Raw genomic sequence first — 20,395 nt, 5'->3', positions numbered from 1 at the left:
ATTCTTGATTGGACGATTGTGTTGAGCTGTGCGGGATTTCACATAATTGATCAGATGGTAGTGCTGAACTGTTACAGAAATAAATCCAACAATTTTGGCGTCAATAGGAAATGTTCAATGTTTATTTTCGGCAATAAGAAACATATACACATATAAAAACTAACCTCGAAGAAGTGGCTAGAGTGGGAGAGATTTCCTCCAAATATTCTGGCTGACCTTGTTTTTTATTTGTAGATGAGTATGGCTGATCTTCACATTTTATAAATATATTATCTTTGTTTTGTCTTTTACCTTTTGCATCGTTGTTGATCGTAAAAGTTTTAAGGACTTTAAAGGATGGAGTGCTCGTTCTGAATCTTTGTGAATCAGCCATGATTTGGAAAATATGTGTTTGGTTTATAATTGTTTGTATTACCACAGGAAGTGTAAATTTATCGGAATTAGGTGCTGCTGCTAAAATTTGTGGAGGTATACGAATAAGATCCTAAGCCAATTGGCCGAATATGGTAAAATTGGCTACCCCGCTGGAGTCTTCAACTACTGCGCTCAATTTATACCTAATTTTGTAAAAGTTAGAAGAATTAGACATTAACGTCAGTATAATAATCAGGCACAGGGTTTCATATTTTAAAGGTATAGTAAATTTCACCATGGAACAGGAGATTGATCGTTGTTACTGCAACGGGCACACCAGAATATATCATCACATTCCTTCACGGCTGCTTTACAATTATGGCATGCTTTATACCACCAGCCATAGGATGTATCGATTTTCACAATTTTAGCTTCGCATGTGAACTTTACATCCTATTCACAGATAGAATGCGGGAAAACAAATTATACTGACAAATAGTGGAAGCAGTAAAATTTTTATTTGGCTATCTGATTATAAACTTACTCCGAAATCAGAAAGGTCTGGGTTTAGTAGCTCAGCAATTTTTTTTCTATTTTGGCACATTTCTTCTAGAGGAGAAATGATTTTTTGTTCACCATAAGTTATGCGTTGGATTGCATTAGGTTCTTCGCCTTGCCTGCATTAAATAAAAATGTGTATAGTGATAAAATGTATTAAAGGTTGGGAAATTAAAGGAAACTTTACTTAGCGGCAAACCTATTCAGAAATTCCAGAACTTCAGGGATTTTGAGGTTAAAATATATCTTCGATGCTGAGCATGTCGATAAATGTACTTTCTCTATATTGAAGTATTGAAAAAAAACCGAAGTAATAGGTCAACAATATTATATATAATAATAGCATTTTAATTTAAACTTATATGTTTATGTCGTAACCTTACGTTCGAACTGTCATTCCAGCAAGAATTATGATTATAGGAGTGCTTTTCTCTTCCTCGTAAATATTCGCCTCATCAAAATCTGTCGCAAATCTATCCCATAACGTCGCTGGCATAGTGGTTCTCCTGCAAAATAAATTATATTAATTCAGCAGCAGTAATGAAGCCAGTCGAAATAAGATGATTTGCAAATATGAATCACTAACTCAAAATCTTCTATCTCTAAATTTCTGATTGGAGGTAGTGATTGGCTAATATATCTGTGGGTTATTTCACCGATAGCCGCAATTTTTCCAACAACATCTGTGCAGCATAACACGTGCAATTATTAGATATACATAAGTATTTGTAAAAGTAAATAATATTTGCAATAAATGGTACCTGTTAAAATCGAATCGTTGTGTTGTTTCTTATTAATTTCGTAAAACGTTGAGAAATTAAAACTGTGTAATGGGATTCCTTCTGAATCATCTTCAACTTCAGTAAACTGTGTCGACTTACTTAACTGAATCATGTAATAACGATCGACAGCCACAAATTTTTTCCTAGTTGGAATTACGCTAAATTTCTCTATTACATACACCTTGCCTTCTGTAATCCGGCATTTAAGGTCTTCTGCGTCTTGCTTGCGTATCGTTGCTTGCATCGAAAACTCCTGGTACCCCAAAAAAAGTATGTGACAAAAGAATATGCAGCAGAAAAATAGAGAACACATTGTATAAATTGTTACGCTGGAGGAAAAATTGAGCACCTCCTTATCTACCAATAGACAATCTAGACTGAAAATATCTCCCTTTGAATATGGAGTAGTTGATTCCCAAATCCGGCAGATACGAACTTTGATTTTGCAAGGTTGCTGGTGTAGTGATAATTGTGATAAAAGGACATTTTCCATTGTAGGATGAAGAATCTGTTTATTAACAGGAGAGAGACATTAATATCATGGAAAAAATAATGCAATATATTTTTTTGTAATTCTCAAAGAAATGAAGCAAACCTGATTATATTACTCTAAATCTTCAAATATTTCACGAAAAACAATATTTCTTGTATACCCCTCAGGTTCTTTGTCTTTTTTTTCGATAAGAATTCTTAACCCTTTTCGTGAAGTAACTCGAGAAATCGCCACATAAAGTTGTCCGTGTGAAAAAACAGGATGCGATAAATAAATGCCTACTTTTTGCAATGTTTGACCTTGACTTTTGTTAATAGTCATTGCATAAGACACGCGAACCGGGAATTGTCTCCTTTTTAGCACAAATGGCCATTTAGATTCTACTACATTCATTACTATGCGGGGTATATAAACCTTCTCACCGATATGGTTGCCCGTAAAGATTTGTGCTTCGACAACTCTAGGAGCTAGTTGAGTTACAATTAATCGAGTTCCATTACACAAACCGGCACTTTGGTTGATGTTACGAAGCAGCATAATTGGACTTCCCACTTTTAGAACTAATTCATGATTCGGAACTCCATTAAATGTTAAAGAATTTAGAAATTCCACCGGATAAAGTAAATTATTCTCCTCTGCATTTTTTGATGAACTACATATTGAATCTGAGCTTAAATATAATTGGGCGTCAGTTTGTAACAAAGAGAGTACGTAGCTGTTGACCTCATCGACACCTTCATTCCTAGGTGTAATGATAGCTCTATCTCGCAGATAATTAGGGTCATTGTAGTTTTCCTCAATATGATCATATATATCTGAAACTATCGTTTCGATACCATTTTTGCTAACTTTTATCAGCAGGTCGTCAGGAATTTTGATCCAAGTTGGTTCTTCTTCACCTTCTAATTTCACAGCATTTATTTTGCCATCACCAACATCAAGAACCCATTGACTAAATTCTAATAAAGAAGTGTCCATTGTGCCATCTATTGAGCCTCGAAGTAATCTCATGTTCGTAGAAAGCCGGAAGATTTTACACTTACTCCATATGTATGATCTTGTAAGCGACGCGCTTAAAATATCTTGCTTAGTTCCGCCAACGACAACTGGAAGAATTTGCCTAAAGTCTCCACCCAAAATAATAGTTTTTCCTCCAAACAATTTACTACAAATATTTGGTTCATCTGTCACCATAATATCTTTTAGGGATTTATCTAAAGCTTCAAAACAATTTTTATGATTCATTGGAGCCTCGTCCCAAATAATTAAAGAAGCTTGTGCAATTAAATTTGCAAGGTGCGTGCCTTTCTTAATTTCACAAACAGAACAATCATCAAGTTTGATAGGAATTTTGAATCTTGAATGGGCAGTCCTTCCCCCGGGCAATAAGAGTGATGCAATACCTGAGGAAGCAACAGCTAAAACTATTCTTCCTTCAGAACGTAATTTTGCAATTATAGTTTTCCAAAGGTATGTTTTGCCCGTCCCACCATGACCATAAACAAATATAAGATCTCCGATATTTTGATATACAGAATGTAGGACTGCATCATATATGATTTTCTGCTCACTATTTAATCCATCAAAGAGTTCTGAATATTCCTGTAATAATTCGGTTCTATTGTAATCCAATTCTTCCGCGAGCAATTTATTATTTAATCCGTCAACAATCAACCTATTTGGAATCGGCAGATTATATTGTGTAAGCGAACTACCATTTTTGTTGAATATAACTTCCAACTCAAATAGGACATGGTTTTGAAGTTCGAGTTGAGGTATTCGGAGATTTTCCACACCCAAAACACGCTTTAGCCTATATAATATATCATCTGCCATTAATTCCCAATATTCATTCCATAATTTAAGTGGATCTGCTACTTCACAGTAAATCACTAATGTTGCAAATAATTGTCTGAGTTCAACTGAGCCTGACCACTGTGAAGCCTCTCCAAATGCCTCTCTCCATTCTTTATCATCACCGAGTAAACCGAGGGCATCGCATGCAGCACGAAACGTTTCATGTACGACACCGTGTACAGTTCTAATCTCTGCATAACTTCTTGGCCCTCTAACTACATTTAAAAGCATGCGTAAAAAGTATAGCTCTCCTGCATTTGGATGAATGTAAACTATTCTGCCGATACGGTATCCTTGTTTTCGTCTCGACCAAAATTTATCACTTGAATGCCAAACCCATTCAGTTGGGAATTCAGCATATGTTAATTGTCGAGCATCATTATAATTGAGATTGGTATGCATCCATTCCGTAAACATTGTTTTCTCAACATTCGGACGATTGAGGACATTAATTAAATTTTGAGCACCATGATATGTTATGTTATTCATCATCGGTAGGTGAACAGATAACCGCTCAACAGATGGATGCCTAAAGTGGATATCAAATTGGAACAATCTCCAAATCGCCTCATATGCTGATAAATATCTACAATCTAAATATTGCTTAATTTCATCAATATTTTTGTATTGTTTTCCAGGAGCTCCATCAGTATAATGGACATTATTTTCTAAAACCACTGCAGATCTATCTGGACCTTTATTGATATACTTGAATAAGTATTTTATTAGCCTTGACTTATTACACCACTCAACATTAATATGAGCCCGATATTTAATAACCAATTGCAAGTTGTGAGGAACAACAAATCTATTGTCAAGTTCAATACCAGCTTTCAATACACGAAAATGGCTATTTTTTCTCCTGTAAATAGGAAATCCATCCTCAGATATAACCGTTTCATTTATATATTCTTTTGGAAAATATTTTGAGCAGCGACCTTTTATCATACATGGGGCTCCTGGTTTAGCTAATCCACATGGACCATGTATCATAAATTTAGCAACTGATGCATAGCCGATTGGATTATTAATTTGATCAGGTATTTCTGCAGAAATAATTGAATTTATCTCTGAGGTTGTAAGATATTTATGGCCTGTATGTAACCATATCAGCATGTGAACATGAGGAAGGCCCCTCTTCTGAAACTCAACGGTATATAACTCTGCAGGCAAATGTTAGAGGGGAAAAGTTAATGGTGCAAATGCGATAAGAAAACGATAAAGTTAATTGTAAAGTTGAGGCCAACATAAATTGTATAGCGACATACCAACCACTGATTTACCGAAATATTGGTTCTTTTTAATATCATCCATTAAAACTTCCAATTTCAGCTTAAATACCCTGCTAATAATATCAGGCCGATCTTCACCTTTTTGGCCATTAATAAATTCCAGGGCATCTCTAATTTCAGGCCATTGTGCATTGCAGGTAAATGTTATGAATAAATCGGGAGGCCCTGAGTGCCTGCAGATAGCAATGGCATCTTGATAATTTTGAACCATATAGCGAGGACCCGCAGTAAAACTCGAAGGCAATATAATTCGTTTACCAATAGTATTACCATCTACATCTCCTTCAACAACAGCATCTCTAATACCTTTTTATATTTCAGTTCTAAGATTCGCCTGATTTCTTCTAATGTATTGCAGTCTTTCTTCTTCAATACATGTGAAAGGATCAACAATATATTGCTCAAAAAGTCTTCCTCCACGTACCAATGTCTTCCCTTCCCTTAATCTATTTTGGATTCGATAAGCATAGAACTCACGCATTGTAACACATTGCCGAGAATTTGTTTTCCTGCGGGATGTCTGCCTGCATCGTATGCCAAGCCTAAAACCATCTTCACCATAGGGAAATAAAATAGGATATTGCATAGCCATAAAAGAAGGATGCAAATCACTAATTCGTTTTAAGCCTTCTGTTTTATGCTCAACAATAATATCACGTTGCCGATCTACACTGCCTAAGTCACCAACTATCAGACCAACAATTTCAGCGCATGAAGGAGAATTATATTGCTGCAAGACTTCCCCACGTGCTCCAATTAATCGCAACCTCATGGGCATAAAATCATTATGTACAAAATAATCTCGTGCCATTCTAAATGCTTTAACAATTGTATTTTGGTCATCAAACATTTTAATTAAATCAGTCACAATGTTCCTACTAATTTTCTCAACGCCATCGTCAATGCCAAGTGCTCGTATTCTATTGGAGATCTCATTCTCAGTATCATAAATATAAAGTTGAGCAAATTTAGGACGATGTCCATCAGCTGGAAGAAGAGAACCCATAATATGATGATTTTGGCCATTAATTCTAAATACATATGGACCTGGTCTCTTATTAATTTCTGTATCAACTTTGGCGCCTATTGAGGTAAATGCGAACATAGAATTGTACGCTCTGATATTGTCTCTAAATTTTCTAGACAATCCCCCCACTCGGTAATCCAACAAAATTTCTAATGTATGAGGTGTTTCACGCAGCAACGACACATAGACACGGCCTTCTTCGCAGCACATCGAAAACCTCGGTACTTGTTCGTTCCGAGATTTATAAATTCTCTCATTATACCAAAGTAATGCTCCGCATGATTGGCACTCATATTGCGGTAAACCAAGATACGATTGATTAGAAAAATGCGGCAGAATTAGATGAGGAACCGGCCAATTGTAGAGTCTATGAAAGTTGAGTCTATATTTGTTGGCTGCGTATATTCAAGAGATTGAATAACTCCCTTATTTCTCCGGCGACTAAGAATAACTTTCCGCCGTTTCCTATTCTCCCGGCTAATTGATGCAGTATCCATTTAAGAACGAAGCGAAATTTACAACGTTACGTGAATGCAAGAACCAAAATCGATGCCTGTTGTAAATAAATAAGAATTTAACAACTATCAAGAGGTGAGAGTGGGAAAAGTATGCATTTGTAATCACTGTAAACTAATGTATAAAGCAAAGTAGTATCAATACATGCGGCGAATTTCTATAATTCCACGCTGATCAACTGGTTCAACTTCTAGACATGTAAGTTTCTGCATGAAACAACCTAAGCTTGGTAGAATTTATACCTGAAAGCATGAAACCAATAGAAGGGCAAAGCAGCCTATGTTCTTTTTGCTGTGCATCCCAAATGGGAGAATTCCACTCCTCATAAAATTCAGTTGTTCTTAATCGTACACCTTGATTGAAATACTATAAACCTTGTATTCTTGAATATGATTTCTGAATTATCGGAACTATTTTTTGCATGAAACATACTAATGTGTACACAAAGTTATGTCTAAGAAATCCAAAACTATAGCACCGGTGTAGTTGATTAACGACCTTCATACTTAACCTCATCCCGTCAACATCTCAGTGACCCTCATATTGGAATTAAAAATCCTAGCCATCTCACTCGAGCGCGCTTACTGATCGGCGAAAGATGAGAAGCGGGATCAAAGAGAGCGCGATACTTGCAGTATCTACAGATCGACAGGGCGACAACCCTTCGCACTCAACGGGACCTGCGATTGCAGGAACAGGCGGGTGGTGGTTGGGGGGGACACGGCATAATGCGGCAAATCCCCGAGCCCAGCAAGCTTTGCGGGGCCACAGGTAACAGGAAGGGTGACAAACCTGCGGGCTCTGCAGAACCACAGGGGAAAGGAAACCGATAGGGAAAGGAGGCGGGCAGATATTTTACTTTTGGAACAGGTGAATTGTGGGAATTCCTATACATGTTGTGATCTCTGAATCTGATTGTTACTCATTTCCACCAGTAGGAAACCTATTGAAAAAGGTTGGAAAACAGTGCTCGATCGGTTGGCTTGAATAAAAGTCTCCTGCGCGAGAAAGGTGTAGGCCGAAAATCTTACTCGAGCGTCTTTACTGATACCTACAGAATCTACAGATCCACAAGGCGACAACCCTCTGCGCTCAGCGGCNACGGGACCTGCGATTGCAGGAACAGGCGGGTGGTGGTTGGGGGGGACACGGCATAATGCGGCAACTCCCCGAGCCCTGCAAGCTTTGCGGGGCCACAGGTAACAGGAAAGGTGACAGACCTGCAGGCTTTGCGGAATCACAGGAGACAGTAAACCGGCAGGGAAAGGAGGCGGGCAGATGCGTTACTTTTGGAACAGATGAACTGTGGGAATTCCTATACATGTTGCGATTTCTAGATTTGATTGTTGATCATTTCCACCAGTAGGAAACCTATCGAAAAAGCTTGGAAAACAACGCTCAACCCATTGACTTGAATAAAAGTTTCCTTTGAGAAACTTGTAGGACGCAAAAACCGAAACTGTTGGAGAACTTTACCAATAGCTGAATAACATTTTGAAGTGACCAAATAACCCAGAGAAGAGAACTACACGATGAACTACACAATTGCTACTTGATGCTTTTTAGATGTTTTTCAACTAACATTTCTCTGTCCCCCCCCCCCCTCTTTCCCTCTCTCTCTTCCTCTCTCTCCCTTATGTGTACGCGACTTGCGCCCGGCGACCGCTCGACCCTCGTGCGCCCACGTCTGCTCGAGAAGAAACTACAGCTAAGAACATCAAATTGAATGCTGAACTCAAATGGTCCCAACTACAAATTCAATTTGTTAAGTGGAATTCGAATTTTAAATTTAAATTTTAAGTTGGAATGCCAATTCAAATATAAATTTTCTATTAACATTTAATTTCAATAATGATTTAATTTGGAATTTGAGTTCTAATTACAAATTTAAATGTTCAGATGGAATTTAAGCTCTTTTTTTTGTTTTCAATTCAAATTGCGCATCTTTAGCTAAATTCACTATTCCTTTGACTCATATTTGGATTAGATTCATTTACAATTGGCTCTAACAGTTTTCTATGCTCAAACCTATTTTTCCAATAAACCTCTAGAGTTAAAAGCTGTTAGTCAATTCGGTTCCCTATAATAATTCACTATTTTGTTCTTTCAAATATACCGCTCAGCTATTACTGGCAAACTTATCTGCTCTTAAAGTTAGCCGGAAAAAGTATTTCGAATTTTGGCCTCTCCCGAATAGGGAAAAAAGTTAAGATGAATCAAAGGTTTTCAAATGTATATTAATTTTGAATTCTAAACGAAAAATATCTATTTATTCGTTCAAGAAACATTTTTAAATTTACATACTTTGAAGCCTCGCTGCATTTGCAGGGCTCGAGGCGAACCTGCTTTTCCTTTTCCCTTATCCTCAATCTCTCTCCTATCCCACCCACCAATTTTCTTTTTTGTTTTTCCCCTGTTTTTTGAATTATCCTAAAATAACAACTAAATTTTTTCCCCTTATTAAATTTATAAATAAAATTCACCAACCAAGAACCGTGTGATATTCGATATAATATTTAACTCTTTGTTAGCAAATCGACAACTATAGTACCAGTGTAACTGGCCATACGCTTAAATTTTACCACCAACTTTATTGAATCATTTTCGACGGTCTATGAAAAACTTAAATTTATAAAGAAAATTTACCGACAAAGAACTGGGCGATATCTGATGTAATATTTAACGTCCACTCACCAAATAACCCCTCCCCTTTCCAAAGTAACGCCGGAAAAAAATGTGTTATATTTGATGTATATAAGATTTATGTAAAAGACTCGAATTAAAAATGTCGGCTCATGAACTACATCTAGATATCCGATAGAATCCGGGCGATACCATAAAAGATAAAAGACTTATATTAAAAGTCCAAATTGTAACCCATTAATTATTATTAATTATTAATTATTAAGCTTTAAAGTGTAAAACATTTACCAATAACCTTACCGTCCAACTCTTTCCATTTCCTAAGGAATTTTAAAAAATGCGTTACATCTAGATATGTAAAGGGTTCGGATTAAAAATGATGCCTCATGAATTACATCTAGATATCTGCTAGATTCTGGGCGAAAGTAAAAAAGATAAAAGACTTATATTAAATATCTAAATCATAACCCATTCATTATTAAACTTTAAAGTGTAAACTGAAAACACGGCATAATTGTTTAATACTAAAAAACTTGGAAGAGATAATAGAATTACCCGGTGCTGCACATTATGAGTGCATCATCTAAACACACAGTATAATAGTGTCCAAAAAAATCAAGATATAATCTATGCATCCAACATGTAACGGACATGCAAATAATTTATAACAATTTATTTGCAAATTAAAGAGGGGAAGAAAAGCTGTGTGGTTAACGGTGTAAAGGCATGTAGAAAACATAGGTTGCGCAAATAGTAATGCTAAAGGACGGAGAGGAAAAGCGCCAAAAAAATTAAGGCCTGCAAAACCCAAGAGTTTAAAGTTTATAAATAAATGACTCACCAATAGGGTTGGTTATGAAAGAAAGGACAACTTAGGAATGAGCCAATTCATCACAGGTGAAGCTGCTTGAGAACCGGCCAGCTAGCTAGTTTATAACAACTGGAGCTGCTTGATGGCAAAGTAGAAACAGCGTAATTGTAGTAATACTAAAGGGTTGGAGGAAAAGCGCCAAAAAAATTAGAGGCTGCAAAACCCAAGAGTTTAAAGTTTATAAATAAATGACTCACCGATAGAGCTGATCATGAAAGGAAAGACAACTTAGGAATGAGGCAATTCATAACAGGCTGCTTGAGAACCGGCCAGTTTATAACAGTTGGAGCTGCTTGCTGTCAAAGTAGAAACAGCGTAATTGTTTAACATTGTAAAACATGATAGAGGTAATAGAATTATTCGGTGATGAACATTATAACTGTATTATTTGAATATACAATATAATAATACAATATAATAAAAATATAACAAATAACAAATACAAATAATTCTTGCAGAAATAGATCCAATCAAATTATTTACTACTGAAAAATTTACGGGAGATACGAAAATACTTTTTTTATGTTATTTGTTTTGGGAAACAAAATTCATGAAAACCACATACCCTACAAAAGTAAGTATTGCTTGATATCAAAAAAAGCGACGCTATATTCCCCATTAAAAAAATAAAACAAATAAAGACATCAGAATTATTTAGCGTTGAAAATTGTAAATGCATTATGCAAATCTAAGATATACTAATTAGCAAAAAACAACAAATAGGTAACGTAAAACCCTTTTTTTATAATAGGTTGTCAGTTTAACTATATGTTTCCTACGTTTATTTTACCGGCCTATAACTAATACTGGGAAAAGGTAAAAGAAAATATAGCAACCAGAAATTCTGAAGTTAATTAAGCACACTCCTAAAAATGATAGAGAAAAGCTTCCCGGAGATAAGAAACGCATGCGACATTTTTTTTATTATAGAAGGTAAGCTTAACTATATGTTTTCTATATTTATTTTATCGGCCCAGAAGTAAGGCCGGGAGAAGGTAAAGAAAATATAACAACTGGAAATTCCGAACTCAGCTGAGTATCAACCCAACCCTAAAAAGGAGAGAGAAAAAATCGCTGGAAAAAGATAATATATGAGCGAAATAAAATACAATAATTCCGATGTGGCCCGTAAGTAAGGCTGGGGAAAAGCAAAAGAAAATATAACAACCGAAGTTAACTAAGTATCAACCCAGCTCTAAAAAGGAGAGAGAAAAGTTTTCCGGAGATAAGAAACACATGCGACATTTTTTTTATTATAGAAGGTAAGCTTAACTATATGTTTTCTATGTTTATTTTATCGCCCCAGAAGTAAGGCCGGGAGAAGGTAAAAGAAAATATAACAACCGGAAATTCCGAAGTCAACTAAGTATCAACCCAATCCTAAAAATGAGAGAAAAAATCGCTGGAAAAAGATAATATATGAACAAAATAAAATACAATAATTCCAATGCGGCCCGTAAGTAAGGCTGGGGAAAAGCAAAAGAAAATATAACAACCGAAGTTAACTAAGTATCAACCCAGCTCTAAAAAGGAGAGAGAAAAGTTTCCCGAAAAAAGATAACATATGCGCCAAATAAAATACAATAATTCCAATTATTAATATATGTAAATTAGAAAATTTGCTTGCTGCTGAAGCAGGAACGACAATATTATTTGGCACCAAAGAATTTAATAGAACTAATATATTTATTGGCTGTTAGCATTTATGGAAACAACATCTAAATGTAAATTTGGTTAATTGTGAAAGTATACAATTTCACATCTATTTTTTAAAGGAGGGTCAAATATAAGGCAATGTTTAGAGAAGGCAAAACGCGAAGAAGTAAGATAAAACGGCGTTTGAATTATTATTTCTAAAATTATTATATTATTAAAATATGAAGGCTCAGGCAGCATAGGCATATTACGACGCAACCACCTAATTTTTTAGCTCAATTCTCCACCGTAGGCTCGTGAGGCAAAATACGCTTGAGAATTACACAGATGAAAAAGTAACATTACATGGTTAATAACAGACCTAGTTACATGGTTAATAACAGACCTAGTGGTAGGATTTCTTATAGAAAAATGGCTGTGAATTATACATTTCATAACAGACACACCAATTTGCTGACAAAGCAGTAACAACACACTTATTCCAGGATTAAAAATTTAACAAAGATAGTAGAATGATTTAGTGCCCAAAATAACGAATACATAATATAATATAAACATAAAATTGATTCAGCATCAAAATACACAATTTATTATATAATAAAACCTTTGCGAGGAAACCGCTTGTTTTTTTCCTCATAAATTTATAAATATTTTTTTATTTATTAAATTGCTTAATTATGCGAATATATATTACTAATATTGTAATAAAATATATATTATATGACTTAAGAGTTTATTTTTTACTAACTCTTAATATGTAAAATTATTTTTTTATTTTGCCTTCCACTGTTTAACGCTTAGTATTTTAGAAAGCATTAGCCTAATGTTGACAAAAAACTAATTTACAAAAAACTTTTAAGTTAAACCAGGCTATAAACTGTGGGGTTGTAAAGGAAAGTATAGTTTTTTTATAAATTGGGCATCAAGCGTACTCGAACATTTTTTCTATAAGTATTTTATGTAAATGCTCACACTATCCACACAGTGAGAAATATGCACCTATCTTACCTATCTGAGAAAATCCCAGTTGCAAATTGAATCCCCCAAAATTTTTTTTTTCTCTACCAACACTTACTGCCAGGATAGAGGTAACACGGGTATACTACGATAAATTTGCGAAGATATATAGTAGAATTATTTAGTGTTGGAAAGCAACTATTTAGCTAACATACAGCTAAATCTAACTTATAATTAACCAATTCGAGTTTTCTAAATACAACAGAAGCACAGATTTTAGTAATCATAAATATATTAAAACATGTTCAATAATGTAGGGTATGTACCACACCATATCGGGACGCAGCCTAACAAATCTAGTAGGTAAGCTTCGTCCCAAGGCGCCACTCCAATATGTTGCAGTACACACGCTATATGGTCGAACAAATTTTATATATTCACACTTAGCAGAACCCATGCTACGGGCGTATCCAAAAAACAGATTTAGAAAACTATAACTTAAAATTATCTGTACGCTAACTAAGCTGCTTGTCACGGACTTAGCGTTTTTGTTCGCAAAGCCCGTGCGGCGCCCGCCTTCCTGCTCGAAGATGGGCAAGCCTTCGTCCCTATTGCTAGTCCGGACCTTCGCGTCCTACGACTAAATATGCAAAGGGAATGACAAAGAGAGAGATGTAGAGGTTCACTCAAAAACTAAGTACTCCACTACTTAGAAAAGAGATTACAACACACACACACAAACTCCCTCTTGTGTGTCATGGCCTTAGCCAACCCCACTATTTATAGGCCTAAAGGTGCCTTTTCAACTCACCCACTACATACATAATGAACCCACATAATGAGCCCTCATAAATGCCAAAAGCTCAAGAGTCACCCATAACTCCCATAAGTTTCATAACCCTTGAGTTTCCCATAGCGGGTTGGGTTTGGGTCTACTTGCCAACCCGATTCGACCCATCTTCAACCCGAACTCGCTAAGTAGATTTGGGCCAGGGACCGGGCTGCATAGAAATTTTTCTAAGTCCCTGACACCCTCCTCCACCTAATGCGCAGGCGTCCTCGTCGCGCGCTGCTTCTGGAACTCGTCGATGAGCGCTTGGTACTGCCAAAGTGTGTCCGCCTTCTCCCAACTCGCCTCGCCAAATGGGAGATTCTTCCACTTCACCAAGTACTCAGGATTCGGCACGACCCCACGTCGCCGAATGAGTCGAGTGTCCAGGATGGACTCCGCTTCTTTGTCGAACGAAGTCACCATGGTCGGAGGCGCTCGCTGCGACACTCCTCTGCTTGGATCCTCCGCGTCTTCGTTATACAGCTTCAACCTGCTGACATGAAAAACAGGGTGGATCCTGAGGTTTGCGGGCAGCTGCAGCTTGTAGGCCCCCTTGCCCACACGCTTGACGACGGTATATGGGCCTTCGTACTTGCGCAGCAGTCCCTTGTGCACCTTCCGCAAGGCTTTGAACTGCTGCGGATGAAGCTTGACCATCACGCGGTCGCCCTCGGCAAACTCCCGAGGCTGTCGCTTTTCGTCAGCCCACTTCTTCATCCGTCGTGCTGCTTTCTCCAAGTTCGCCCTTGCAATTTCACCCTTTTCCTGCAAGTTAGTGGTAAACTGAAGAGCAACTGGGCTGCGGAACTGCTCTCCCGCAGCAGCCGTGTGAGGGGCAAGTGGTTGTCGCCCGATCGCCAACTCGAAGGGGCTGCAGCCTGTAGACTCGCTGCGCCGCAAATTGTAAGCAAACTGGGCGACATCGAGATGATGCACCCAATCCTTCTGATTGGCACTCACATAGTGCCGCAAATACTCCTCCAACAGAGCGTTCACCCGCTCAGTTTGCCCGTCGGTCTGTGGATGCCAACTGGTGGAGAAGAGCAACTCCGACCCCAAGATTTTGAACACCTCGGTCCAAAACTTGCCAGTGAACCTGGGGTCGCGGTCGCTCACGATGCTCGTGGGGATCCCCCAAAGCTTGACGATGTGGCTGACGAAGAGGCGTGCCGCTTCTTCAGCCGTGCAATCGGCCGGCGCAGCAATGAAGGTCCCGTACTTGGAAAAACGATCAACCACCACCAGAATGGACCCAAGCACCCCCACCTTTGGTAAGGCGGAGATGAAGTCCATCGAAATGCTCTCCCACGGACGGCTAGGCACAGGTAAAGGCTCGAGGAGTCCGCCAGGTCGCTGGTGCTCAACTTTGTCTTGTTGACACACCAAGCAGGTTCGCACGTAGGCCTCCACGTCTTCGTGCATCCGCGGCCAAAAGTAGGCGGCCTCGAGCAACGCCAGGGTTCGCTTCTGACCTGGGTGGCCCGCCCACTTGGAGTCATGGCACTCCTTGATGAGCTCGCGGCGAAGGTTGCCCCACTTGGGCACGTACACCCGTCGCCCCTTGGTGAGGAGCAGCCCGTCGCTCAGCCAAAACCTTCGCGTTTTGCCCTCCTTGACAAGCTGCACCAGATTTTGAGCGATAGGGTCCTCATTGGTTCCTGAACGAAGTCGATCGCGGAGCGTCCCTTGAAGCTGCCACACGGCTGCAAGCTCAGCCTTGCGGCTGAGAGCATCAGCCACGCGGTTTTCCTTCCCGGGCTTGTATTGCATCTCCATGTCAAACTCCGCCAAGAAGTCTTGCCACCTCGCCTGCTTAGGCGACAGCTTCTTTTGCGATTGGAAGTAGCTCGTGGCAACGTTGTCGGTGCGCACCACAAACTTGCTCCCAAGCAAATAGTGCCGCCAGGTTCGCAAGCAATGCACCACAGCGGTCATTTCCTTCTCCTGGACGGTGTAACGCCGCTCGATGTCGTTGAGCTTGCGGCTCTCATAGGCGATGGGGTGCCCATCCTGCACGAGGACACCGCCAATGGCAAAATCAGAGGCATCAGTATGTACCCCAAAGGTGCGACTGCAGTCGGGTAGTCGCAGCACTGGATCCTCTGTCACCGCTCGCTTTAGGTCCTCGAATGCCTCCGCGCATTGAGAGGTCCAAACCCACGAGTGGTTTTTCTTCAGCAGATCCGTCAACGAGGCTGCTCTCGCAGAGTAGCCAGCAATGAATCGGCGGTAGTAGTTGACGAGCCCAAGGAAAGACCGCAACTCGGACACTGTCGTTGGGGTCTCCCATTCGCAGATGGCTCGCACCTTTCGCTGGTCCATGCGAATCAGGCCCTGGCCTATCCAGTGGCCAAGGAAGTGCACCTCTTCCTTCGCGAATATGCACTTCTCCTTCTTGACGAACAGCTGGTTCTCCCGCAGCACTTGGAAGACAGTTCGCAAGTGTTCGATGTGCTCCTCCAAGGTATTGCTGTATACCATGATGTCGTCGAGATACACCACCACAAAGCGATCGAGATAGGGATGGAACAGCTTGTTCATAAGTGTGCAGAAGGTTGCCGGCGCGTTCGTCAAGCCGAACGGCATGACAAGGAACTCATAGGCCCCGTACCTCGTCACGCACGTGGTCTTCTCCTCGTCTCCTTCCGCAATCCGTACTTGATAATACCCAGAGCGAAGGTCGAGTTTGGTGAAGTATTCCATTAAATATATAAGGGACAAAGCGGAGTGAACAGTTCTGGGAGGACCCTTTGGTCAACCCGGTAGAGAGGTAGAGAGAGAGAGAGGCATCAGAGGCGGAGTCAACGACTACGGCACCACATCTATCTTTGCCATTGACAAAAGGGTTTGCCAATACAAATTTCATTCCTACTCAAGTTCTAGCTCAAACCCACAAAACCCGAGAATAAACAGAAAACAATATCCTATTAGATTGCATTTTTTTTTGTAGGAACTGAACTTTAGCCTAATTATCTTAGGTAATAGAACTTAATTTGAAACATCAAAATTCTTGATATATATATATACATGTAGAATTTGACTTAGGTAATGCAACAGGATCTATAAGTAAAAATTTGAGCAGAGTAGAAATTTGAAGCCAAACCATATAGGAGCCGCGGCCGGAAAGTTTTACTGTACCGCGCAGATGGCAATGGCAAACAACTATTAAAGACCTGCTGAAAACATACAAAAATAGATTGAACTGTATCAATGAAGAAAAGCTGGTAAAACTAATCGAAAGCCGAGCAAAAAAAACTGTTTCCGAAAATATGTAGAAATTGTAAATATAGGACTATATTCTGTACTGTGTGTGCGGTGGATGAAGCTAGGTACAAAGAAATGTAGTTCAAGATCTGATTCACTCTGATTCCTTCTGATGAAAACTGGTTGCACTAAGTAAGGTTAAGTCTCTTAAAGAAATATTGCATAGTATAAACACCTTGTGATTGATTAATTGATTTCCTTTTTTTTATTGTTTAATTTTTTATTTCCATTTTACTTTGTTTATTTTTTTTTTGAAATTTTGTTTCTTTGTGGAAAATTGTTGGAGAAAAAATCCAAAATTTCCTAATTATTATTATTTTATTTATTTTATTTATTAACTTTTTTATTCTCGTTTATTAGTATTTATTATTATTATTTAATATTCCAATTAATAGGTTGGAACATATGGATTCAAGATGTGGAACGTCATGCCTCTATCGTTCTCTTTACAAACCCCTATATACCACCTCCTCTAGTGTTCATACAGAATGAACATTTTTAGAGAGAAATTTAAAAGAGAACTAATCTTTATTTAGATTCTAATTTTATTTTATTCAATTTTTTTATCATCAGGTGTTGAAAGAGTCTCTGCTAATCTCCTTGACGATCTAGCTCGTGTAATAACTCATGCAATAACTTCCATTACATCTAGAAAATATACAATACAAAGTGCAAGGAAGTTTGCTTTAGCTAAGTTGAACCTAGAATAAGCAATATGACGAAACCTACAACTTTAGAAATTACAGCAAAAAGCATAGAACACCACCTGATACACGAATGAGGCTATATATATATATATATATACAGAAGGGAGGTAATAAAAATCGAGTTGCGAAAATAAATATAATATATTTTGCCCAGACTTCCCCAATCATCAAACATTAGGAGGGGGTTTCGCCATTACATTATAAATTATAATATAATGGTTCATGAAAAATCGCTCAGTTAAGGAGGCTGAGCAACACTGCTCATAAGTACAGGGTAGCAGTAGGGATAGCAGCGGGCTGTAGGAAGCAGAAGTGCGCAACAACAAAGGGTAAGAACGGTAGGAAATGGCTGCTGCGCAGTAGATTAACATTGAAGGGAAATGTGAGCTATCACTAAGAGTAACAATCGCAAGAAGCGCTTGCCGATGAGTAGGACGTCCAAACTTCCACTCCGTCCAAACCCCGACTCGTTCGAAGGCAATATTTTCGGCACTTCCCTTTGCTTATTATCATCATAGCCTTAAAGAAGAGCAAGAAAGATATTCTAATTCATGCAACATTACATCGACATGTGCTAAGGCACTAAGCTTTCTATGCACAGTTGCATTAGAACACCACAGACACACACACACACAAAAAAAAAGGAAATCAAATAGGTTATAAGCACAAAGAGGAGTTTAATAAATCAAACTTGCAGTTACAATGTAAGGCACTAACTTTTCTATGCACAGTTGCATTAGAACACCACAGCTAGACACACACACACACACAAAAAAGGAAATCAAACAGGTTATAAGCACAAAGAGGAGTTTAATAAATCAAACTTGCAGTTGCAATAAATAATCGGGTACAGAAGTTCGAGAAGGTGAAAGCTAAGAGGGAAAGAGCAGTCAATTTGAGCATTTACAGGTGATAAGCACAATAAGTTTGATTCTACACATTAATCAAGAAGGTTTTGTTTATATTTTTAAATTAAAAGACAAAAAAAGAGAGGAAACAGGTAGGATGAACAACAAACCAAAGTGTAATAGCCCACATACTAAATTTCATCAATAGGCTTCTAGAATACAGATCCATGATCCTTAATAAGAAGCCAAATAAAAAGGCTCTTACAGATTACATCTACTTAGACAAACATGTGCCGCAAATATTAAGTCAATTAGTTTTTCTACATGCCTAGAGTGAACTTGGCACAACTGTAAATGTAATCAATTTGTTTGTAGAATATAGTTAGAATCCAACAGCATTTTAACTTTTGTGACGGAATAGTTTGCAACCTAATAGAATATGTTATCACTTAGTGGAATACTCTATAATTCACTCGACATAAACTATTAAATTCCTACTGGAATTTTCTAAAAGAAAAAGGATTCAGGTATTCATTTCAAACTGCGCTGCTATCACAATTTTTAGCCAACTTCAAATAATTATATAGAAGACAGTCCTCTATATTTTTTTTGTCCCCAAAAAAAACGGAATTTCCAAGTCTCCAATCTTCATTCAAAAAAAAAAAAAAAAACTAAATTTCCAGGAATTCCACAAAAATTAGGACAACCCAAAATTGATACAGACATTTCAGGAACGCCAATAGCTGAAGGTACCCCAGGAAACAAAATTTTCAAAACTCAGGAATCAGTTTTAAGAAATTGCACGGTAAATTTCCATTTCTCACATTTTTCCTGAAACCTCGAGGAAAAAGTAAGCGCATATAAAATACACCCAAAGCCCAATATAAAAAAGGGGAACGCAAAACAAATGACAAATCGGCAACCAAAAATTCAGCAGATAAGAGTAAATTAAAGGAAGCAGAAACTGAAAGTAAAAATAGATATAGTTTGCTCAGGCTTATATGACTATTGGATATTACTGAACCAACAACGAAGGCCACCGGATTCACACTGCCCACTGACCCACTCCCCGCATGGACAGGAAAAAGATCCGTGGAGTAAATAAGAGCAACTGGTTTACTGCGAAGTAAGCCATTGCAAATGATCCCATCACCAGCCTAGAACACCCGCGAGAATCGGAATGGTGCAACTCTTAATAACTGCTACGATCCGACATTGAAGGGGCGATGCATCATAGCATAGGATGAAAAAACCCGAAGTTATTACACTCTCAAAACAAAGCTGACTATTTCCAGGAAAAAGCAGGCACGATTTTGCACATACGAAAACAGGAAAGTGATGCTGTAAGGTACCGGATTTTAAATATAAAAATGGAAATAAATAAAAATAGTATGAGATACTATTTTTATTGGATTTATAGAAGTAAATTATAAGTCTAGAGTGACCCGTGTTGAAATGGAAGCGAAAACAGAAGATTTAGAATTTTCTGTGAGAGACAGGACAGACGAATAATATCTGTACCGTGCTGCTAAACTGTATGTGAATAGTGTTCTTGGATAACTTGGAGGCCAAGTTTCCTAGATAACTTGGAGGCCAAGTTTCCTAGATAACTTGGAGGCCAAGTTTCCTATGAAACTTGGAGGCTAAGTTTCTTATGACACTGGGAGACCAAGTTTCCTATGAAACTTGGAGGCCAAGTTTCCTATATATATATATAGGGGACTTGAGCCTTTTCTTT

The 20,395-nt window shown here is 38.2% G+C and overlaps 2 protein-coding genes across 2 annotated transcripts; both read right to left on the bottom strand.

Moving 5' to 3' along the window:
* Positions 683 to 2,195, bottom strand: LOC109713637. The gene is made up of 7 exons (XM_020237797.1): positions 2,044 to 2,195; positions 1,674 to 1,947; positions 1,499 to 1,595; positions 1,296 to 1,418; positions 1,112 to 1,193; positions 899 to 1,031; positions 683 to 807 (listed from the first exon to the last, which is right to left on the bottom strand). The coding sequence occupies exons 1-5, from the start codon at positions 2,185 to 2,187 to the stop codon at positions 1,148 to 1,150; spliced, it is 684 nt and encodes a 227-aa protein (XP_020093386.1). The 5' UTR covers positions 2,188 to 2,195; the 3' UTR covers positions 683 to 807; positions 899 to 1,031; positions 1,112 to 1,147.
* On the bottom strand, positions 2,742 to 6,342 carry LOC109714133. The gene is made up of 5 exons (XM_020238579.1): positions 5,761 to 6,342; positions 5,614 to 5,702; positions 5,313 to 5,509; positions 2,899 to 5,207; positions 2,742 to 2,747 (listed from the first exon to the last, which is right to left on the bottom strand). The coding sequence occupies exons 1-5, from the start codon at positions 6,340 to 6,342 to the stop codon at positions 2,742 to 2,744; spliced, it is 3,183 nt and encodes a 1,060-aa protein (XP_020094168.1).

Source organism: Ananas comosus, linkage group 8, assembly GCF_001540865.1.
Source record: "Ananas comosus cultivar F153 linkage group 8, ASM154086v1, whole genome shotgun sequence".
NCBI lineage: Eukaryota > Viridiplantae > Streptophyta > Magnoliopsida > Poales > Bromeliaceae > Ananas > Ananas comosus.
The sequence above is the reverse complement of the archived record's forward strand: the minus strand, read 5'-3'. Positions and strand labels throughout refer to the sequence as shown.

Excerpts from the sequence above, each read along its gene's own strand:
- LOC109713637 (XM_020237797.1), bottom strand. The coding sequence starts at position 2,187 with ATGGAAAATGTCCTTTTATCACAATTATCACTACACCAGCAACCTTGC. Across the intron at positions 1,596-1,673 it reads CAACGATTCGATTTTAACAG|ATGTTGTTGGAAAAATTGCG; the intron begins GTACCATTTATT and ends TATGCTGCACAG. Across the intron at positions 1,194-1,295 it reads GCTGGAATGACAGTTCGAAC|AGAAAGTACATTTATCGACA; the intron begins GTAAGGTTACGA and ends ACTTCAATATAG.
- LOC109714133 (XM_020238579.1), bottom strand. The coding sequence starts at position 6,342 with ATGGGTTCTCTTCTTCCAGCTGATGGACATCGTCCTAAATTTGCTCAA. Across the intron at positions 5,703-5,760 it reads TAAGGGAAGGGAAGACATTG|AAGAAAGACTGCAATACATT; the intron begins GTACGTGGAGGA and ends CATGTATTGAAG. Across the intron at positions 5,510-5,613 it reads ATGCTGTTGTTGAAGGAGAT|GCACTCAGGGCCTCCCGATT; the intron begins GTAGATGGTAAT and ends TGCTATCTGCAG.